We start from the raw sequence: 24,262 nt of genomic DNA on the forward strand, positions 1-24,262 counted from the left end.
TGATGAATGATAGTTCAACAACATCTGGGGACCCACTTTTGAGAAGCCTGGGTCTGGAGTGTTGTATACCATGAGTTGGCAGTCAATGCAGAAGACCGTCTGAAGCCATGGTGAAATAATTAGATAATGCATTCCGCACTATGGGACTAAATTCCTCAATAAGGAAACATGTTCTCCAGCAACAGCTCACTCATGAGGCAGCTGTCTCTGTCCAGGGATGTCCCACGCCTGTCCCAATCCATCGGTTGCCCCTTTTCCTGCCTTTTGGGGATGCCGGCTGCATTTTTATTTTAAACCTGAACTGCTAGAATTGTCATGCTTCAGGACAGAGTCTCTAGAAATAACATCTCCCAGGACAGCGGAATTTACTACAAGGCTTTACTGCGAGTTCAGAGTTGCCAACCAAAAACGATGCAAAAAAGTGGATTAAAATGGCTTGACTAGCAAGCCAGAGGTTGCCGGTTCGAATCCCCACTGGTATGTTTCCCAGACTATGGGAAACACCAATATCAGGCAGCAGCGATCTAGGAAGATGCTGAAAGGCATCTTCATCTCACACTGCGCAGGAGGAGGCAATGGTCAACCCCTCCTGTATTCTACCAAAGACAACCACAGGGCTCTGTGGTCGCCAGGAATTGACACTGACTTGACGGCACACTTTGCCTTTACACTCTAATGCACAATGACAAACCTGGATCATGTGTGAAGTGCTCCCCGAGAGCTCACAGAATCTTTGGGGTCAATCTGGCTGATATATGAACACCCCCCCTCCATTCCGGAAGAGATGCGAGCTAAAAGCCCTGTGTGAAAAAGCTCTAGCTGGCAGGTGGATGCATTTTGTGCACTTGCACATCAGAGGATGTAGAACTGTAAGGCAGCACAATATCTAGCAGGTGGAATTGAGTCTTCAGCCATGCATGATATTGGGGCGGGGGGGGGGGTGCCTGGCACAATAACTCTTGGTCTGAGAATTGGTTGCTACAAGGATATCCCTCTTTTCATTTGTGAAATGGTTTAGGGAGGATGGGCCTTGGTAATCTGGAATCATCTGCTTTGGTAATCTAGAGTCATCTGCTTTGGTAATCTGGAATCATCTGCTTTGGTAATCTGGAATCATCTGCTTTGGTAATCTAGAATCATCTGCTTTGGTAGTCTGGAATCATCTGCTTTGGCAATCTGGAATCATCTGCTTCGCATGCACTTTATGACCTGCCTTTTTTGAGTGGCGTCCTTGGAGTCCAGATTGTATGCCATTTCCCTCAGGTTGCCTGGCCACGCCCCCTGCAGATTCCCAGGCATTTCTCTGTTGCATCAGTGACCTGCTGGACAGCATGAGGATACAATCTGGTTGCACAGGAGTCCAGTTTTATTGATGCTTGCCCTTCTGTTGTTTTGAATCTCCTTTTCTGTATTTGCTTTTAAAAAGTCAGATGAATTGGAGTCAGATGACTCACCTGCTAGGCATGAATACTGAATAAGCTTTGAAAGAAACTTGGAACCAATATAAGGCAGCTTCCTGTCTTCCTATGTCTGTTCCTATGTTCCTGTGATGCCCACTAGATTATATGGCTTTCAAAATATGCATGGAGACTATCAATGGCTATTGCTTAGGATGTCTTTGTAATCACCCTGGGGGGATTTGTAGGGCTACTCTGATATGCAGAGATATGTAAGGAGAGCTGGTCTAGAGCAAGCATTAATTGTTTCCTTTGCTAAACAGGGTCTGCCCTGGTTTGCATTTGAATGGGAGACTACATGTGTGAGCTCTGTAAGATATTCCCCTTCGGGGATGGGGCCGACCTGGGAAGAGCACCTTCCTGCTTGCATGCAGAAGGCTCCATGTTCCCTCTCTGGCAGCATCTCCAAGATAAGGCTGAGAGAGACTCCTGCCTGCAACTTTGGAGAAGCCGCTGCCAGTCTGTGAAGACAATACTGAGCTAGATGGACCAAGGGTCTGACTCAGTATATGGCAGCTTCCTATGTTCCTATATTCCAGAGCATCTGCATGCAGGTACAGTCCTCCTTGGCAGCATCTCCCAGAAGGGCTGGGAAAGCCTCCTGCCTGAAACCTTGGAGAGCTGCAGCCCCTGCTAGTCAGCCTGGACAAGGCTCCTGCTGGAAACCTTGGAGAACTCTTGCCAGTCAGGGTAGACCAGCATGAAGAGACTGGCAAGCAATGATGACGGAGGGAGGAGGAGGCAGCAAGGCAGGGGGTGGCACGGAGGCAGAGGCACACTAACCTTGGGAACCCGGTCCGGTCCTCCAAGGTCCCGGGGAGCCTCCAAATGGCTGGGGCTGGGGGCCTCCGGCAGCTGCACCCCCCCACCCCCCAAAGCTCCATTTAAAAATCCCCCCCAAAAAACCCTCTTACCATGGCCAAGGGATGTTATTGACTGGATTTGGTATTTTAATTATTGGACCCTTTCCAAGGCTCTAGGATAACTAAAGAAAGTTTAAAGATAGCGTCCTAGTATTCGTGCTGCCCCAAGTAGTGTGGCCTTCTGTAGTTGATGTGTTGTGATTTTATTGATGCCCAAGGTGTCGAGATGGGGTTCAAGTTCTTTTGGTACGGCACCAAGGGCACCCACAACTATTGGCACCACTGTTTTTTTCTTTTTCCAGAGCTGCTCAATTTCAGTCTGAAGGTCCTTGTATTTATTTATTTTCTCCAGTTGTTTTTCACCAACTCGTCTATCCCCTGGGATTGCAATATCAATTATCAGAACCTGATTCTTCTTGATGACTGTCAGATCAGGTGTATTGTGCACTAAATGCCTATCAGTTTGTATTCGAAAATCCCAAAGGATTTTTGCCTCTTCATTTTCTGTGACCTTCTCAATTGGATGATTCCAACGATTCTTGCTTGCTGGCAATTTGCAATTCTTGCAAAAGTTCCAGTGGATCATTGCAGCAACTTTGTTGTGTCTTTCCTTATAATCAGTCTGTGCGATTTTCTTACAACAATGTACAAGGTGTTCAACCAACTAATAAATGTAATACTACTACCATTACTAATACTTTTTATCCTCACACTCTCTTTGCACCTCCTGCTAACGTTATTTAGCACCATCCACTTCCCTGATTATCAGAAAATTTCATGGGTATGTGTGTGGGTTTCATAATGTTTTGTTTAGAAATATGCAAGTCAAATTGTGGGGCTTGGAGTAGGCTCAATCTGAATAAAACAAGTATCAGTTCCCCAAAAAGGAGTCCATGTGGCCTCTGTGGCTATTTTGGGCTGGCTCTTCACAGCAGCTACCCACATAAATGCATGTCCCTTTTGCATATTCCTTTTAGATATGGCACCACATCTAAAAAAGGACATTGTAGAACTGGAAAAGGTGCAGAAGAGGGCAACCAAGATGATCACTTGGGGCTTCTTAGTTTAGAAAAATGACTATGGGAAGACATGATAGAGGTCTATAAAATCATGCATGGTGTGGAGAACATGGAGAGAGATAAATTCTTCTCCCTGCCCCATAACACTAGAACCAGGGGTAATCCCATGAAATTTATTGCCGGGAAATCTATGACCAACAAATGGAAGTACTTTGTCACACAATGCATAATCCACTTGTGGAATTCTCTGCTACAAGATCTGGTGACAGCCAACAACCTGGATGGCTTTAAGAAGGGTTGGATAATTTCATGGAGGAGAGGTCTATCAAGGGCTTCTAGTCGGAGGGCTGTGGGCCACCTCCAGCCTCCAAGGCAGGATGCCTCTGAGTACCAGTTGCAGGGGAGTCACAGCAGGAGCGAGGGCATGCCCTCAACTTCTGCCTGTGGCTTCCAGAGGCATCTGGTGGGCCACTGTGCGAAACAGGATGCTGGACTAGATGGGCCTTCTTGGGCCTGATCCAGCAGGGCTGTTCTTATGTTCTTATGGCTACACTCCCACTCCAAAATGTTCCCTATAAATGCACACAAAGGCGGAACAATGATCTAAGTTCCTATCCTGTCCTACTGGCACATCTAATAGCCTGTAACCACCATCCATCATGGGTGGTTGAAAAAATAACTTTAACTCTTAGTATCATTGAGAAAATGTGTTAGTTGTTTAAATACTGAGAAGATAGCCTCTTGCCAGAGGTGGCAGAGAAGATAGCCTCTTCCTACATCTTATGTTCCATACTGCTTCTTGTGTGTGTGAAAAAGAGAAAGAGAATATCTGCAAAATACATTGGAGCAAACTTTTTTAACAAGTGTACCGCTTCTGTCACAAACCTTCAGCTCAGGTACCCCATAGAGATGTTTCGTCTGTGTGTACACACAAAGTTTAATGTTACACTTATGAAACAAGCTACTCTCTACCCACTGACTTACATCCAGACCAAGTTGGTTTTGCACTGAAATTAATAGAAGTAAACTCATCCCATTAACTTTAGTACGACTGCTTATGCTTAATCTGAATGAAAACCAGTGACTGGAGTAGCCTACAGGTGAAACTCGGAAAATTAGAATATCGTGCAAAAGTCCATTAATTTCAGTAATGCAAATTAAAAGGTGAAACTGATATATGAGACAGACGCATTACATGCAAAGTGAGATAAGTCAAGCCTTAATTTGTTAAAATTGTGATGATCATGGCGTACAGCTCATGAAAACCCCAAATCCACAATCCCAGAAAATTAGAATATTACATGGAACCAAGAAGACAAGGATTGTAGAATAGAACAATATCGGACCTCTGAAAAGTATAAGCATGCATATGTATTCAGTACGTGGTTTGGGCCCCTTTTGCAGTAATTACTGCCTCAATGCGGCGTGGCATGGATGCTATCAGCCTGTGGCACTGCTGAGGTGTTATGGAAGACCAGGATGCTTCATTAGCGGCCTTCAGCTCTTCTGCATTGTTTGGTCTCATGTCTCTCATCCTTCTCTTGGCAGTGCCCCATAGATTCTCTATGGGGTCAGGTCAGGCGAGTTTGCTGGCCAATCAAGCACAGTACACTGTATACTTTTCAGAGGTCCGATATTGTTCTATTCTACAATCCTTGTCTTCTTGGTTCCATGTAATATTCTAATTTTCTGGGATTGTGGATTTGGGGTTTTCATGAGCTGTACGCCATGATCATCACAATTATAACAAATTAAGGCTTGACTTATCTCGCTTTGCATGTAGTGCGTCTGTCTCATATATCAGTTTCACCTTTTAATTTGCATTACTGAAATTAATGGACTTTTGCACGATATTCTAATTTTCTGAGTTTCACCTGTATCTCATAACTGTAGTGTGTGTGTGTTTACACACTCAAAAACACGAAATTATATTTAGGGAGACCGGCCACTACAGTCACTGATTCACATCCAGAGGAAGTTATTCATTGAAAGCATTGCACACCTTTCTTTCAGATTCAGAGACTGATCCAGGTCTGCATAAAACCTGCTAAACTCAAATTTTAGACTCTGCAGACTGTTAGGACCCCTTTTAGCACGCCCTCTTTCCTCCCCCCATCCTTTTTCTTATGAGCTTGATGAAGAATTCTGTAGGATGTGAAAGCTTGCTGTTTGATGCTTTGCGGAAGAGGGCAATGAAAATGACCAGGGACCTGGAGCACCTTATGAGGCTAGGCTACAGCATATGGGGCTCTTTACCTTGGAAAAGAGGCAACTAAGAGGAGACATGATCAAGGTGTATAAAATTATGCATATGGAGTGGAGAGGGTGGACAGAGAGAAATTTCTCTCCCTTTCTCACCACACTAGAACCAGGGGTCACCCCATGAAACTGAAGGCTGGGAAATTTAGGACCGACAAGAGGAAGGACTTTTTCACACAGCGCATAATTAATCTATGGAATACTTTGCCATGGGATGTGGTGATGGCCACCAGCATGGATGGCTTTAAAGGGGCTTAGACAAATTTATAGAGGACAGGTCTATCAATGGCTACTAGTCTGGTTGTTGTGGGCCACCTCCAGCCTCAGAGGCACGATGCCTCTCAATATCGGTTGCCGGGGAGCAAAAGCAGGAGAGAGGGCATGCACACACCCCTCTTACCTGTGGGCTTCTCAGGGGCATCTGGTGGGCCACTATGTGAAACAGGATGATCGACTACATGGGCCTCAGGCCTGACCCAGCAGGGCTGTTCTTACGTTGGTCCTTCAAAAGCATGGATTGCTTGTTTTAAGGCATTTTCACTGGAAGGAGGGGAGGTAGACTCTCAAGGACATATTTTTTTTAAACCATGCAAAGTGACATGTTTAGCCTTGTGCTACAAATAGAAGTTATACAATAAAGCAATACTATGATAGAAAGTTAGCACATTTAACTAAGACAAAATCCATTTGGGCATAAACCTGCTTGTTGCATTTCCATGTGTATTTAATTTTACATTTATATCCCGCTCTTCCTCCAAGGAGCCCAGAGAGGTGTACATGATTATGTTTATCCTCACAACAACCCCAGTCCTCGTCCAACACTCTAACCACTATGTTAGCCCTGGTTTTCACACTCACTTTCTGCATGGTTTAAAATGCCCTTCTGAGTTCATTTCCCAGGGAAGACTCCTTTAAAAAGCCTGTCCGGGGCACCTGAAGTTAACAACCTTGCTGAAGCTAAGTAGGTCCATTTCTGGTAATTGCTTCCCCCCAGAATGTGCACCCCCACTTTCTATAATAAGCTAGAAGGTTCTTCAAATGCAAAGTGGGCAGTTAAGGCTGGCAGCTTAACGGTTCACATTCCAGATGGGAAGAAGACTAAAGGGACCCATGTGAGGAAAGAGGCAGGGGAATAATATCTTTCGCACTAGCTTCACTCCCAGACATCACACAGGCCAGCCTGTGAAACTCTGAGCAATTTATCTGATGGAACCCAACAGAGTCCAATGTGCTCTTCACTGGGGGAGATACTGGGTGAGGAGGGGCCCAGGATGGGCAAAGGGACCCACCTCGGGGTCACAAAGGTGCAGAGTACGAAAAAAGGTACTTGACTGCATGGTGGGACCCGATTTCAAATGTTCCAGGGAATAATTTCCACCACCGTATGCATGCGTGCGTGCGCACACGCACATGCGCGCACACACACACCCTGCTTTGAGAGGACATAGATGGATATGCATCCTGGGTGTGCATTTGATTCAGAGCTATGCAGTATGGCTAGATATTGATACACAGGAATCCAGCAAGTTAGGGGTTCCCCAGCTTTTTAAATGAGTGCACCCCTTCTGTCGCAAACCTTCAGCTCAGGTACCCCACAGAGATTTTTAGTGTAATCTCTAAAATCTTCTGCAATCCTGCCATTCCTGGGCCTCTTCTGTTCCATCCACTCTGGCCTCTTCTGCAATCCTCCCCACATCAGTTGAGAAGTGACACCTCTCTGTGCTTTGGCGGCTGGTGGGTGGGTAGGTTTGAAGTTTCAATCAACCACTCTTCCCACACAGCCTGCTGTGTGGATTGTTTTTCTAAGCAACCTGCACTCCAATTATGCACGGAGTGGAGAGGGTGGACAAAGAGAAATCTTTCTCCCTCTCTCACCACACTAGAACCAGGGGTCTCACCCCATGAAACTGAAGGCTGGGAAATTTAGGACCGACAAGAGGAAGTCCTTTTTCACACAGCGCATAATTAATCTATGGAATTCTTTGCCATGGGATGTGGTGATAGCCACCAGCTTGGATGGCTTTAAAAGGGGCCTCGACAGATTCATGGTGGGCAGGTCTATCAATGGCTACTAGTCAGAGGGCTGTGGGCTACCTCCAGCCTCAAAGGCAGGATGCCTCTGAGTACCAGTTGTAGGGGAGCAACAGTAGGAGAGAGAGTGCATGCACATACCTATTGCCTGAGGGCTCCCCAGAGGCATCTGGTGGGCCACTGTGTGAAACAGGATGCTGGACTAGATGGGCTTCCTTGGGCCTAATCCAGCAGGGCTGCTCTTATGTTCAATGTTGTGGTTTCCTCTGCCCACAGTACCAGAGGGCCTCTAGGATTTCATTTCTTGAACTTGCCTAGCAGTGTAATCTAAGCAAAGCAACTTTGCCGGTCACCAATGGGCCTCACTTGCTTACTAGCTCATATGAAACTTAAATGCACCCAGTGAGGATTACCCCCCCCCCCCAAAAAAGCTGCAGCTAACACCACCTTCCCAGCTCTGCTAGGCTGGACACAGTAAGGCAGGCTTGTATTAAGGCAGGGTTCTCCGATTTGGGACTGCTGCAAATATTGCTGGGCAGAAACTCCCATCTTCCCCCAGCCACCATGGGGATGATGGGAGTGGTAGTCCAGCAACATCTGGGGACCCAAGGCAGGAATCCTATGCCTGCCTGCCTGCCTAGGAGCAAGCTTCCTTGAACTTAGGAGAGGAGAGCTGGTCTAGTGGCAGCAAGCATGACTTGTCCCCTTAACTAAGCAGGGCCTCTCCTGGTTTGCTTTTGAATGGGAGACCTATGTGAGCATTGTAAGATATTCCCCTCAAGGGATGGAGCCGCTCTGGGAAGAGCAGAAGGTTCCAAGTTCCCTCCCTGGCAGCATCTCCAAGACAGGACAAGATTAAAAAAAAAAAAAAAAAAAGGACAAGACTATTTATTGAATCAACAAACTACCAAAGCATACAGTACGTTACCAAAGCACAATTATATACAAAGTGGTTGTTTGTACATCATATATCTACAAATATTTGCACACAAGGATTTGGTAACCCACAGGGTTATAAAGTGTATGCAGACAGTACTGTAACCTGTGGGGGGGGGTTTCAAGGTACATCAGGTGGTAATTGGAGGGGGGTTTCATCCAACACCTATTTCCACAATTGTTCCCATTGCTGTTTAGAAGAGATACCCTTGTCTTTTTGCACATAACCATACAAACTTTTCCAGAAGAGATTTACTGTCTCATCTGCGTGAACCTCTTGGTCGCGTCTTCCCTCCCTATTCTTAGCGCTCCTTCCTCTTTCCAGGAAATAAGCAGCCTTAACTTTGGTCTTGAAAATAGAAGTATACAAAAAATCCACCCTCTATGTAATATCACATAAAAGGTATTATATCTTGAATGTAAAAACCTAGTATTTATTTTCACTATGTATCCAGTAGCCTGAATAAAACCAATAATCTGAATTTGCATCAATTCCAGTCCAAAATCTACATAAAATCACAGTGATACATCCAATGAAATGTGATTACAAGAACCAATCATTCTTCCATTGTTACCAGATAGTTAATTTTTCACAAAGTTCATGTAGAAAGAACCCACTGTTGTTGTGTATAACTGACTTTACCAAAAGTTATTACTCTTGTTATCTTGTTCTTATTGTTGGAGTTCCTCTGAAGAATGCAGATTTCTGTGCAGCCTGTTAATCTCTGCCAAAGGCGTTTCCACCTTTATGGTCTTCCTCAGTGGCATTTATAACCATGTTCATGCAAATTCTTCCTCCAAAGTGTCACTATAAGCACAGCAAATCATGAGCACACTGAAAAGATATACATTAATTATTACAAACCTTCTTTAAAACTATCCATATACCAATGCAAAAGTTAATTAAAACTACTTACACAATGGTATCCAAATGAAGAGTAACCTTCTGTTGCAAACCTTCTTATCTTGCCTTCTTCGAAGAGTGGTAAATGCAAACAAACAATGAGCTATACATTCTTCATCAGAGCTCATTGTTTGCACACCACTATTGTGTGCAGAAATCTGCATTCTTCAGATGAACTCCAAAAAGTTGGATATGATTCAATATGATTCATATGATTCAAGATAACAAGAATCATAACTTTTGGTAAAGTCAATTATACATAACAGCAGTGGGATCTTTCTACATGAACGTTGTGAAAAATAAAGCTAAAGCTGGTGAGGACGGGGAGGGAAGTTACTTGGTGGGCGCGGCTCACAAACTTCCAGGACCGCCCCGGCCCGCCCCTTGGGAAGGCTAGGGCTATAAAGGCCACGCTCAAGAAACCTTCGAGTTGTTCAGTCCCGCGATCCGATGGTGAAGTTTGTAAGTCGGCTGCTGGCATACATTAGGGAGATAGAAACAGCCAAAGTGCGCTGGTGCTGGCGAACTTTCTTCCGTTCCAAAGGAGACCTGGTGGGATTGCCGCTGCCCGCCGAGTCTGTCGCCCCGCTGCCGGGATGAGTCCGGGGGCTAAGTTGGTCCTGTGCCTGAGCCTCGTCTTCCTGGTGAGCGCCACGCTCGCGGCTGTCCGCCCCCGGTTTTAAACCGCGGCTTCTTCGAAAGGCTGCGCGAGGAGCGGAAAGGGAGGGGGGTGGCTGGTCTGGGCGCGCTTGTTTGGGGGGCCCTCGGAACGCCGCGAGACATGCTCCCGAGGCGGAATGCATCGGCATTCGGCATTTCTGCAGTCTTGTTCTGTTTGAGCGTTGGAGCTTCGGCTTTCTGGCGGAGAGGGTGCACTTTAGACGCGCGCACGGGCATCCACGCGTGAGGACGCTGTCAGTGTCCACCCCACGCCGAGTGGGGCAGAGGGAGAAAAGATGGCGAGAGGCAGCCCCAGTGTGTGGCCCCCGAGAAGGCTAAGGCGGGCAGTCGCGTCGGGTGGTGTGGGAGCCCCCTCCCCACTCACAGGCAACGGGGGGAGCAAAAGGGGGCGGGTCTCCCAGGCGATCGCCCCCCGCCGCTCTCCTTCGCCCTGGGAACATGCCCGGGCAAGCGAGCCAAGCCGGCAAGTAACGGCGCTCAGTCCAAAAAGCGGCCGTTTTGGGGCGCTGGTCTTGGCGATCGGGAACCGGGATGGGGCTGTATCTGCGTCCTGGCTGGCGAGGGGCGAAGTGGCGTGTTCACACGTGAAATCGGCGCCGAGCCCGGCGTGGAAAACCGCTCCCCGGTGGCCGGCCTATTCAGGGTCTGTGATTTTCGCTCCTCGTGGGCGGTGGAGCGCCTGCCCTGGACAGCACATGCCCAAAGCTGGAGAGATTTCGTGCCCGTCCTCCGAGCTTCAGGCTGTTTCCTCGGAGGTTAGCCCCACTGAACTCAATGGGGCTTACTCCCAAGCGAGCGATCTTGTGGTTTTGATGCGGCAATGTCTTCTCCTGCGACGCGTGGGCCTCGGTGCCAATGAGCTCGCTACGGGATTACTCCTAAGTAGACCTGGGTTAGGGTTAGGGTTAGGCTCAGGCGGGCATGGCTGATGTTACAAAGTGTACAAAGTAAAGCAGCGGGAATGGGGGGGGGGGCTGGAGGAGTTGTGTGATGGGGAACTCCCAGGAGGAGGGGATTCGGGATGTCCAGATCTGGCTCCCCTCCCCCTTTCTCCAGCTAGCCCGGTTCTTTCCCCCTTTCTCCACCCCAGATATCAGCAAAGTCACATGCAACAATGCACTCTGCGTCACCCAAGGCTGGGTTTGCCCACCTCTTGATGTTGCAATAGTTGGGACTGTTTTGCACAGTTGAAGCCCGACTCTTGCTTTTCCTACCTGGGTTGCTTTTCTCCTCCTTCTGTCTCTTATCTCTGTCACTTCAGAACAACTTGGCTGCAATCCTGGGTGGACCTACTTGTGAGCCTACACACACATTCACACACACAGAATTTGGGACTTACTTCTAAGTAAATGCACACACTTGATGCCTTCTGCAGGAAAGGCATCTCAGTGCAAGTTTCCCCATCAGTGGCCTTCAGATTCATAATGATGACGTAAAGTTTACAGAGCATAAGAACAGCCCTGCTGGATCAGGCCCAAGGCCCAGCTAGTCCAGCATCCTGCTTCACTCAGTGGCCCACCAGACACCCCTGAGAAGCCCACAGGCAAGAGCTGAGGGCATGCCCTCCCTCCTGCTGTTACTCCCCTGCAACTGGTATTTAGAGGCATCTTGCCTCTGAGGCTGGAGGTGGCCTGTAGCCCTCAGTCTAGTAGCCCTGATATATCTGTCCTCCATGAATTTATTCAAACCCCTCTTAAAGCCATCCAGGCTGTTGGCTGTCACCATCGCTTGTGGCAGAGAATTCCATAGGTTGATTATACGTTGTGTGAAAAAGTACTTCCTTTTGTGGGCCCTACATTTCTTGGTAATCAGTGTGTGTTTGTGTATGTGTGTGAGAGAGAGACTGGATGACCCCACTAACTTTTGTAATTGTGTAGGATTTCAGTATTTGTTGTTGACCCGGTCCCTAGCCAGCCCAAAGGTTTAGGGGCCATGCTCCCCAAAGGTAGTAGTAAAAAAACATCTTTGGTAGCCATCACAACAGACCAAACGGAGAAGAAAAAATACAAAATACAATACAAAGCAATTTTAAAACTGTTTTAAAAATCAGTTTTAAAAATCAAATTTAAAACTCAAAATGTAAAAGGCCTGAGTGAACAAAAAGGTCTTTACCTGGTGTCTAAAAGAACAAAGTGATGAAGCCAGGCAGATCTCACTGGGGAAGTTCAAAGTAGGGGGAATTGGCCCTATCAGTCCTAAGTGCAAGTAACATCCAGCTATTTAAAAATTGTTTGCAAACAAAATATACAAGGGGGGCAGAGAAAAATTTAAACCCACCCTAGCTGCCCCCCCCCGCCCACAAGCTATGGGTCTGTTGTTGACTGCCCCATGCAGAACTAGCAAGGCTCAGACACTTAATTTAGGAAATACCGTATTTTACGGACTATAAGACGCTACGGACTATAAGACGCACCTTAATTTTAATCCAGTTTTTCAGAGTTTTAACATATTAAACTGTTAAAACATATGATGCTCCTGAATTTTGGCGGATATTTTTTGAGGAAAAAAGTGAGTCTTATAGTCCATAAAATACAGTAAGTCATTTTGCCAGCCTGCGTATGTAAGACTCAGCAGTTAATATGCTGGTTCCCCTCTTAGTCATATCATCACTAACAAATACAAGTGCAATTTTAATCTTGGTTCTCCTTCTCTGAATTTCATTTATTATTATATTTTATATAATAATGCTATATAATTTTATAGAAGCCAGCGTGGTGTAGTGGTTAGAGTGCTGGACTAGGACCAGGGAGACCCGAGTTCAAATCCCCATTCAGCCATGAAACTAGCTGGGTGACTCTGGGCCAGTCATTTCTCTCTCAGCCTAACCTACTTCACAGGGTTGTTGTGAAAGAGAAACTCAAGTATTTAGTACACCGTTCTGGGCTCCTTGGAGGAAGAGCGGGATATAAATGTATAATAATAATAATATTTTTATGCTGACCTTCAGCTTCAGGCCCTGGGGCAGTGAGCAGAGAAGTTAAAAATAATAATAAAACATCCATACAAAACTTCCTCAGAATAATACAGACACAGCTACAACTTAAAAAGAGAGGTGAACTGAAAGAAAACATTAGCTTAAGCTGTTGTTGGTACCAAGGAAAAGGTACCCAAAATAGGAAGGAAAGGAAGCGGAACATGAAAGGTAAAAATGATACGGGATTTATTAGGAAAAGATTTGTTCTAGGTTCAATGCGTTTAGCTAATTGCCGCCTTGAAGCAAGAGATGACCAAGATTACTACAGTCGGTGGGTTTTTAATGCCATGGCAAACTTGCTTTTGTGCCCTGCAGAGGGCAATTTGGTCAGTTAGGCCTAGAACAAATATTCTCTTAAATAGATAATTGTCTTGTTGGCACCTCCTTGGAGATCTCACCTGCACTTTCTATTGGTGATATCAGTAATTGTTGGTAAATTGAGCCTTGCAGTTGGTAAACAGAGCCAAATTGGTGGCTCTTTGAAGGTGGAAAGGTCTAATGAAAGTTATTGTTTTCACTACCTGACCCAACCCCCTTTCTGACTGCATTCCCCTCTCTGCCCAGGTAGGGCAGATGACCTACTTGCCTGGACATGTTCCCGGTGCAAAAGGAACTGCAGGGGGTGATGCCTGGAGACACCCCCCCCCCCTTTGCATGTGAGTGGGAAGGGGGCTGTCCACATCCAGCCACCCTGGTGCAAAGCTCTACATGCTCTTCCACCACTCCCTCTGGACTCTAGCTGCCATCCTGGGAACACTGCAGCATGCATTTGTAATCTGGGTTATTCACATGCTAACCTTGCTAAAGATTGCGGGGGTTGTGTTTGTGTGCGGAGTGTATGGGAAGGGTAGAAAATGATGGTGTGTGGTGGTTGAATGAGAGAAGTTAGCTAGCTTTTTGTAGTAGTTGAGAGCCAGCGTGGTGTAGTGGTTAGAGTGCTGGACTAGTATGTAGTACACTGCTCTGGGCTCCTTGGAGGAAGAGCAGTATATAAATGTAAAATAATAATAATAATAATAATAATAATAATAATAATAATAATAATAATAATAGTTACATAGGAAGCTGCCATATACTGAGTCAGACTCTTGGTCCAACTAGCCCAGTATTGTCTTCACAGACAGGCAGTGGCTTCTCCAAGGGGCAGGCAGGAATCTCTCTCAGCCCTATCTTGGAGATGCTGCCAGGAAGGGATTTTGAGTGGGCTCCATCCCCTAAGGGGAATATCATACAGTGCTCACACATCAAGTCTCCCATTCATATGCAACCAGGGTGGGCCCTGCTTAGCTAAGGGGAGAAGTCATGCTTGCTACCTCCTCTGCATAAGAGAGAAGAGTTGTCTCCAGTTTTCAAACTGAAGTGGTTCGCCATAAGGGTTCAGATGAAAGGCTTTGTGTCCATTGTGTGATTGCATTAGCTAATCCACAGCACCAGTTGCCAGGTCAAAATTTGCATGGTCTTGGGCTATACAATCTGCTGCTTGGTACCATTTTCATTTTTTAAAACGTTATGTTGAAACCAAGGAAGTCCTCCCGCTGATATTGAAGGGCAACCCTTGATGCAGCATGTGAGAGGAACACAACACACCAATGAGGCAATTGAGTCTTGTGCTGAGGAAGCCACAGAGATCGCAATCGCATCTGCTGGGTGACTGTTTCGGAAAGGAAGAGTCATGATGCTCCTGTAATGCTTTGACCTGGAGAGTATAATTCTGCTCCTAGAAGGTTTTGTCCTAATCTTGAACTTTCCAGTTTATGGTTGCTGGATTAGAGACAGGCCAAAGGTTGCATAAAATCTCTTTTCTTTTCTTTTTCTTTTGGAGTGGGGGAGGGAAGACAGTTTCTTTGGAGGGAGAAAAATATATTTGATGGGGGTTCACGAAAATGCGGGGGTTCACTCAGATGCTTGGGTGGGTGGGGGGAATAAGCACTCCTGTCTGGTTGGCTTTTGGATCCTAAATGTGGAGGAGGTGCTTGTCTCCTCCCAGAATGGCCTCCTCGTGAGATGAGGGGAATTCCCAAGAGAGGTTGCCTCTGCTTATCAAGTCCCCATTCCTTAGCGCCTGAGAGTTGGCCTTTAGTGACTACTAGTCATCTGCCCGTCATCTTAATGGGGCCTTATGGCTTTAAGCCAAGGGTCCTCAAACTTGGCATGATGGAAGTTGTAATCCAACAGCACCTGGAGACCCAATTTTGAGAACCCCTGGCTTTAAACGGTCCACGTGACTGCCATTTCTCATCCCTTTATTTCTCTTGAAAAGCGGTATATAAATATTCATGGTCCTCCTCCTTGTCTTCTAGTCCAAACTGCTGCCCAGTACAGCAAACTGGTACAGTTAGGAAGGTGGACATTCTGTTTAGCAGTCGCAACTCTTGGTAACTGGGAGACTGATCTGTATGAGTTTTTGTCTGGCTAATTCCAAAGCAAAAGTGTAGGGAAGTTCAGTATCTTTTTCCAGTAAAATTTATTTACTTCCAATATCTTTATTTCCAAAAAGTTTCAAGTTGCGTATCTTCACAATCTCACACTGATCCTATTAATTTATGTATTTTTTGTATGTATTGTTTTATTTCATTTCATTTATTTATTTAGTTCGTAGACTGCCCCAAACTTCTGTCTATTTGTCTTGTCAACACTCATACTGTTGCACAACAATTGTGTGGGTGCAGGATATATAAACATATATGTTGTTACATTCATCGTATCTGTCAGTTTCAGACTTGCAGTTGTCCTGCTTTCCACTCAAAAAAGAGTATTGCCTGGAATGCAGAAGGAAGACAATATACTTTCTCTTCTGACAACCCTTTGTTGCTTCCCTTGCATGTTTATCTGCCACTGTCTTGGATTTGCTTTGTCCATCTAATCTTATGGTCTTCTCCTTATCTTGAGTTTGATTAGTTCACTATGTGCTGTGCAAAGAAGTACTTTTTCTGTGTCCTGAATCTACAGGCACTCAGCTGGACTTGGGAGTCATTCAGTCTGGTTTTCTGTGCCCTCTATTCTTACAGTGAATAATGTCATAAGCCATTATGTCCTTCAGTGCCTGTTATCTCCCCCCCCCCCCGCCCTCCTCCTCTCGGCTACAAACCTCCGAGCACTTCTCACTTTTCTTTGAAAGAAAGATGCTCCAGCCTTGTGCTCACTGGGGCCACCTTTTTCTTGAGTGATGGCAAAAATAAATAAATATAAAACAAAATAAATAAAATAGATATATAAAAAGAAAACAAACACCTGTAGTACACCAGGGCTGTAGCTAGAGAGGAGTGGGCTCCCTTGGAGCAGGCAGTTTTTCAACTTGGTTCCCCCGGCTGTTGTGGGACTGCAACTACCATCATGCACAATGCAGCCTTTGTGGCTGTGGATAATGGGAGTTGTCATCCAAGATCATCAGACGATCCCATTTGGAAAACACCCTGCCCCAAGGGAGCCAGGTCCTCTCTGGTAGGGAGCCCTGGTGTACTACAAATTCCATCATCCACAGCCACAAAGGCTGGTATGCATGATGGGAGTTACTGTCCAACAACACCTGGGGACCCAAATTTGAATAATCCCTACCTAAAGGGAGCCAGTCCCTTTCTGGCTGCAGCCCTGGTATACTACAGCTCCCATGATCCACAGTGGCCTCTGACCATTGTGGCTGTCAATAGTGGGACTTGTAGCCCAACAGCATCTGGGTTGGGCTGGCGAGTGCTTGCCTGAATGGCTACCCTATGGCTGGGATTCCCAAACCTGAGTCCCCAGCAGTTCTACAACTCCCATCATTCCTGGCTGTTGGCCAGTGTGGCTGTGTAAGATGGGAACTGTAGTCCAACAACATCTGGGGCCCCAGGTTTGAGAAAGTGGAGAGGAGAGTTGGTCTTGTGGTAGCAAGCGTGACTTGTCCCCTTAGCTAAGCAGGGTCCATCCTGGTTGCATATGAAAGGGAGACGATGTGAGAGCACTGGAAGATCTTCCCCTCAGGGGATGGAGCCACTCTAGGAAGAGCAGAAGGTTCCTAGTTCCCTCCCTGGCAGCATCTCCAAGATAGGACAAGATTTTTTTTTATAGGACAAGATTTTTCTTTTAATTGAACCAACAAACTACCAAAGCATACAGTACGTTGCCAAAGCACAATTATATACAAAGTGGTTGTTTGTACATCATATACAGTATCTACAAAGATTTACACACAAGGATTTGGAAACCAACAGGGTAAGAGAGGGCTGAGAGAGATTCCTGCCTGCAACCTTGGAGAAGCCGCTGCCAGTCTGGTTAGACAATACTGAGCTAGATAGACCAATGGTCTGACTCAGTATATGGCAGCTTCCTATGCTCATAAATGAATAATTCAAACCACTGCTCTAGGGCCCTTCCTTTAATCTTCAGGATCTTATTTCTTTAAAAAAAAAAGTAAAATCTGAAGCTTGTTAGTTACTACACTGTGGGTGGATATGTGTGTGTAGATATTTAGGTGGTACTGGAATCAACTGCGCAAATAAAGAGCAGCCTGTCCCCAACTTCCATTGTTCCGGCCACTGCGTGCAAAGGTCCCTGGGACGATTAACAAACACTTTGGCCCTTAGGTTAAATTTTATGAAAATATTGCAACTAAAATATAACTTCAGTTGAATCGTATCAGACGGTTTGCATTTGAGTTTTTGCACAGACTTAGGATGCCTCTCCCCATCACTGTGGTAGCCCCCAAGGAAAGGCAGTTTGCAGGAGTCTTCCTGTGATAAACGTAACCAGCCGCCCTGCCCTTACCCTTCTCCGTGTATCTTGCTTGTGGTTCTGTGCGGGGGGGGGGGGTGATGGAGGCTGGCAAAGAGGATCGGTTTCCAAAACAGCAAGAGGGTTTATCTCGAAAGAGGGCTCTGGAATGTGCTGACAAGGGAGAGGGTGATGCAAGGCCTGGCCGGGAGTGGAGAGGGGGAGGGTGTTTGTCTCTTGGTAGGGTTACGTCAGCGGAGAAGGGCGGCTATTTTTAGTTCTTCTGGCTTTTCTTGCCTCCACACACTGGATGACATCACCGTGTCTCAGGTCCTCTGTAGTGTTACAAGAACCTGATCTTTGGAGCACACAATCTGTGAGCATACAAAACGGCCTTCTGGTCACTGCTCTCGCGTCGGTGTCGACTCCTTGCGACCAGAGAGCCCTGTGGTTGTCCCTGGTAGGATACAGGAGGGGTTGACCATTGCCATCTCCTGTGCAGTCTGAGAGGATGCCTTTCAGCATCTTTCCTATATTGCTGCTGCCTGATATAGGTGTTTCCCGTAGTCTGGGAAACACACCAGCAGGGATTTGAACCAACAAACTCTGGCTTGTTAGTCAAGTCATTCCCCGCTGTGTCAGTATTGTCTGCACAAGGGGTTCTCAGACACGGGCCCCGAGCTATTAGGGCCCCCTTGCTAACCTACTTTTTAGCAAAGGCTGCACAGGAGTGCTGGACTGGGACCAGGGAGACCCGAGTTCAAATCTCCATTCAGCCATGAGACTTGCTGGGTGACTCTGGGCCAGTCACTTCTCTCTCAGGCTAACCTACTTCACACGGTTGTTTTGAGGAGAGACTTAAGTATGTAGTACTCTGGGCTCCTTGGAGGAAGAGTGGGATATAAAATGTAAATAAAATAAAATAAAATAAACTTTGGCCCTCCAGCGGTTGTTGAACTACACTCCCATCATCCGCTGTCACAGTGGCCAATAGTCAGAGATGATGGCAGCTCTATTCTGGCAGCAACTGGGGACCTGTTTGAGACCCTCTGGTATGCACTAAATGGCATCATGGTTTTCCAAGGGCCTCCTGGAGAGAGGAGAGCTGGCCTTGTGGTAGCAAGCATGCCTTGTCCCCTTTGCTGAGCAGGGTCTACCCTGGTTTGCATTTGAATGGACTATGTGAACGGCTTGAGTCCAGGCTATCTTAGAGAGTGCGTACTTCAGTATGATCCCCATCGCATGTTGAGGTCATCTAGAGAGGTCCGTCTCCAGTTACCACCAGTGTGTCTGCTGGCGACTCGGAACCGGGCCTTCTCTGTGGCTGCTCCTGGCCTATGAAATGCACTCCCAGCAGATATCCGCAGTTGAGGCTCACTGTCGGCCTTTAAGAGAACCCTAAAGCCCTACTTTTTTGGCCTGGCCTTCCAAGGTTTTTAAATTCTTGCATTGTGTTTTAAATGGTGTGTGTTTTTGTGTCTTTTAAAACTTCTTGTACACCTTCCAGAGCCTGGGGCGGTTTGTAAATATAATAAAATAAATGTGTGCGTGAGCACTGCAAGATATTCCCCGTAGGGGATGGGGCCGCTCTGGGAAGAGCGCCTGCATGCAGAAGGCTCCAAATTCCCTCCCTGGCAGCATCTCCAAGATAGGGCTGAGAGAGACTCCTGCCTGAAACCTTGGGGAAGCCGCTGCCAGTCTGTGAAGACAATCCCGAGACAGTACTGGATCTGTGGTCTGCCTCTGCAGAAGGCAGCTTCCTATGTTAACTTTTAACTAACTTTTTAGTGCAGGTGGCACAACTGGTCTTCCAGCTGTTATTGTACTCATACTGCCATCATCCCCAGCCACAATGGCCAGTAGTTAGGGATGATGGGAGTTGTAGTTCAACAATAACTGGAGGGTTGTGCAGCCCTGTGGAATGTCTCTGTAAGAGCAGCAAGGTGCTATGACACCATAACTGGCTAGGGGGAGCTCTTCTTCCTGGGGCAACCTGTATTGGTTATAGCCCTATAGCTCTAGTTATAGCCCTGTTCAGACATTATGGTGTATGTGCGTACAGATGTCTGTACATGTGTTTGTGTGAATCTCCATGTGTTCACTTCAAAAGTGAACCTAGGTGCAAGGCCCTTCAAATGCAAGGCCCAGAAAGCAAGGGTCCTGCTGTAGCTCTTGTGTGTGTGTGTGTGTGTGTGTGTGTGTGTGTGCATACAGGTCTGGGTTTATGACTCACGTCCTTCTGATTTCAGTGAGAGACTGAGGTTTGTGGATCTTGTTGGTGTGGGAACAGAGTAACATGTGGCATTCTCCTGCCTAAAGTGGTGCAGTCCAAGGAAAGTTTTTCCTCTTGACCTCTGTTGATTGTTTAACTGGCCTTTGACCTGAGTGATGTGGGTTCAGATCTCACCTTATAGACTGACATGTGTACCTTTGGAATCACTTGAGTTTGCTGGCCTACCTCACAGGGCTGTTTGTGGGGCAAACATTAAGACTTTGCCAAGACCTACGGCACAAATATATAACTACTTTTCTAAGTTGTCATTCCTATGGACTCCTTTTATCTTGATTATCTTCTAGTTGACCAGAATGATTTAATATCGATAATGTGGCTAAATTTTGTTTGATAGCCAGCAAAATTCCCCAGGTGCTTTTTATGAATTCAATTTAGCTGCACTGTTCTGAGGTTTAACTTGTTGATATTATATGACAACTTTTATCTGTTGGGCTTCTGTGTGTATGTATTGCTAATGCACTGGTCTGTGACTGTAATAGTGATTTGATTCGGTTCATCAAGACTGAAGTACATGAAAGGTAGGCTAGTGATAACAGTACTGTGACAAAACAAACTATTAAGATGGCTGTCTGTGTTTTTGTTTTTGTTTTTGTTTTGCTAGAAAGTTGTTATGGGACTTTCAGACGGAAGGTTTTCCACCTTAAAGTTTTGTTTGGAAAACTACTATGCAGGAATGGGGTCATAGCCCATTGGTAGAACATCTGCTTGCATGAATAGCAACAGCAATAGCACTTACATTTATATACTGCTTTATAGCCAGAGCTCTCTAAGTGGTTTACAATGATTTAGCATATTGCCCCCAACATTCTGGGTACTCATTTTACCGACCTCGGAAGGATGGAAGGCTGAGTCAACCTTGAAGAAGGTCCTAGGTTCAATCCTTAGCAGCGTTTCCAGGTAGGCCTGCCTGAAACCTTGGAGAATCACTGCCAATCAGTGTGGATAATCCTGAACTAGACTGACTAGCTCTGTAGAAGGAGCTTCCTATGTTTCTGTCCTCTGGGAAGCAAACGTGGAACTCTTCAGTGGGGATTCAGAAATCATTGGATACCTGTCAGGCTTCCGGAAACCCTGGGGACTGATTGAGAACACTTGCAAACTAAGAGGTCATTAACACAACCCAAAACTGTGTTCTACCTGGGTTTGGGAGCTGTGTGTGCTCCCAGTTTTTGGTTGTGTGGAAGCAAGGTAGGAGGGAAACCTGGGTCGCTTTTCCTCCTACACAATCCTTCCACACATTCACTCTAGGGGGTAGAATGGCAGTTCAGTCCCCAAAGAGCAGAGCAAAATCAGTTTGAGAAAGCAGCAAAGCAAGAGGTCTTGAGACAGTTCTTTAGTATTGAAGAACTACAAGGATTTATTTAAAGAAAAGGTTACAAACAAATGTGAAAAAGCCTGCAGCTTAATTTCAGCTGTAGCTCATGGTTGAAGAGAGAGACCAAAACAGCCATCTCTGGAGAGACAAAATGGAGACTAACACTGGAAGAACAAAGAGGGGAGGAGTCCAACACTTTTATCCATGTCTGTCTGTCTGTCTGTCTGTCTCTCTCTCTCTCTCACACACACACACACACACACACACACACACACACACACACACACATATATATATCCATGGTCACTATGTGACATTGCAGCTGACAGCTGATGCTGCCAGGGTCCTAGCTCTGACAATCACTCTTATCCAGGTTTTCCTCTTACCTTGCTTCCACACAACCAGAAATTGGGAGCACACAAAGCTCCCAAAACCTGGGTAGAACAGAGATTTTTTTAAAAAATTGTGTGAATGACCACTATACATGCTAAAAGGATTTCTGTTCAGCTGCCTGCCTAGTTGTGCATACGTTCCTGGCCCTGCACGCCAGCTCTGCTGGGTTTTGCAGAAAGGAGGGAAATGGGTTTGAAAAGTTTGGAGGTGCTGAGTCATGCAGGGCTGAGGAGATCCCTTGGGCAGGTTGGCAGACTAGTTTCAGCCAGTTCACTGCTTCAGCCTTCTCCGTGGCCCATCCTTTATGTAGCGGAGAGGGAGTGTGGCAGATCTGGGGGAAAAAAAACCTCACAAAGATCAGGTGTGTTGACTGCTTATAATCACACCCCCACCCCTTCCGTGATGACTCATTCCAAAAAAATCCCCCAAGGCCTAACACAAAAGCAAAGGAAGCGGAGGGGGAGGGGAAGCACAATTGGGCAGCTAAACTACATCTGCATCACCCTGGAGAAGGGATAGAGCTCAATTGTGCTGTCGAGTTGGTGTCGACTCCTGGCAGTGTTGACTCCTGTCGACCACTGAGCCCTGTGCGGGGGCAGAGCCATCATTGGGCGGATGGGTTCAAAGAACCCGGGCCGCCACCAGTCAGGGACTGCGCCTCGCGGCCCCAACCCAACCCCCTGGTTTAGATCCGAAGCGGGGGCCATGCGGCCCCCGTTCAGGAGTAAAATGGCTGCTGCATTCACCGCGTGGCCAGGAGCGGCTGGCTGCACTGCGGACACAGTGCCAGCCCCAGACTAGCTCCCGAAGGGGCCATGTGACCCCTCTGGGAGTTAAATGGCCGGCGCGACAAACGCAGCACTGGCCAGACCCCAGCTCCCAGATGGAGCCTCCCAGATGTCAGACGCAGGGGGTGGGATGAGCAGCCACAAACAGGCCGCTGGCGGTCAGGCTCCACGCCTGGCCCTGGAACATAGGGAGCTGCCATATACTGAGTCAAACCATTGGTCTATCTAGCTCAGTATTGTCTTCACAGACTGGCAGCAGCTTCTCCAAGGTTGCAGGCAGGAATCTCTCTCAGCCCTGTCTTGGAGTTGCTGCCAGGCAGGGAACTTGAAACCGTCTGCTCTTCCCAGAGCGGCTCCATCCCCTGAGGGGAATATCTTGCAGTGCTCACACATCAAGTCTCCCATTCATATGCAACCAGGGCAGACCCTGCTTAGCTACGGGGACAAGTCATGCTTGCTACCACAAGACCAGCTCTCCTCTCCCTGTGGTTGTCTTTGGTAGGAGCGGTTGACCATTGCCATCTCCCATGCAGTCTGAGATGATGCCACCTTTCAGCATCTTCCTATATCGCCGCTTCCCCATGTAAGTGTTTCCCATAGTCTGGGAAACATACCAGCGGGGATTCGAAGAACCAGCAACCAGGGATACAGCCCTATTAAAGTGGCTGCCGCTTTAATATGAATGCAAGGCGGAATATAATGAATATTTATATACTGCTTTTCAACAAAAGTCCCCAAAGCGATTTACAGGGATTTAAATGACATGGCTTCCTTGTCTCCAAAGGGTTCACAATCTAAAAAGAAGCAGAAGATAAGACACCAGCAACAGCCACTGGAGGGATGCTGTGTTGGGGATGGATAGGGCCGGTTGCTCTCCCTCTGCTCAATAAAGAGAATCACCACTTTTAAAAGGTGCCTCTTTGCTCAGCCAGCGGGGGACAGATTTCACCTGAGCCAGGGGTTCCCAACCTTGGGCCCCAGATGTTGTTGGACTACAACTTCCATCACTAGCTGCTATTGTGGGAGTGGGAATGATGGGGGTTTTAGTCCAACAATATCTGGGTGCCTCTGCCCTAAGCAATTCAGGGATAGAACTACATCTGTTTACCCACAGAGAATGCTGGCCAATATTGTTTTTCAGGTGATTGTCAGAAATTTTTATTTCTACATCCCCCGTCCTCCATTTATATCCCACTTTTCCTCCGTGGAGCTCAAAGCAGTGTACATGGTTATGTTTATCCTCACAACAACCCCGTGAGGTAGGTTAGGCCAAGAGATAAGTGACTGGCCCAGACTCACCCAGTGAGTTTCATGTTTGAATGGGGATTCGAACTCGGGTCTTCCCGGTCTTAGTCCAAAACTCTAACCACTACGCTATACTGGCTCTCCTCTTTTCTCTTCTTTGCTTCTTTCCCATAAAGATTTCTCCAGTTCTGTTCTCTTGTGGTTTATTTTTACATTTATATCCCGCTCTTCCTCCAGAGAGCCAAGAGCGGTGTACATGGTTGTGGTTACCCCCACAATAACCCTGTGAGGTAGGCTAGGCTTAGAGCAAAGTCACTGCTCACTTAGTGAGTTTCATGACTGAATGGGGTTTTGAACACTGGTCTCTCCAACACTCAAATCTGGTGTGCTTTTTCTTACTGTATGTATACCCCAC

General features: G+C 46.7%; 1 protein-coding gene across 3 annotated transcripts in view; it reads left to right on the top strand.

Moving 5' to 3' along the window:
- The first annotated feature begins 9,917 nt into the window (after positions 1-9,917).
- The window catches only part of LOC128333513 (tumor necrosis factor receptor superfamily member 10B-like), a 38,827-nt gene continuing 24,482 nt past the window's right edge, over positions 9,918-24,262 (top strand). For 2 of the 3 annotated variants that reach the window (XM_053268994.1, XM_053268995.1), the window contains exon 1: positions 9,918-10,113. In XM_053268994.1, coding sequence (XP_053124969.1) covers positions 10,066-10,113 — 48 coding nt within the window. In that variant the 5' untranslated portion in view covers positions 9,918-10,065. Of the gene's footprint in view, positions 10,114-20,902; positions 21,004-24,262 lie in introns of those variants that run through there. The other variant, XM_053268996.1, reaches the window with a different exon arrangement.

Source organism: Hemicordylus capensis, chromosome 8 (assembly GCF_027244095.1).
Source record: "Hemicordylus capensis ecotype Gifberg chromosome 8, rHemCap1.1.pri, whole genome shotgun sequence".
Taxonomy (NCBI): domain Eukaryota; kingdom Metazoa; phylum Chordata; class Lepidosauria; order Squamata; family Cordylidae; genus Hemicordylus; species Hemicordylus capensis.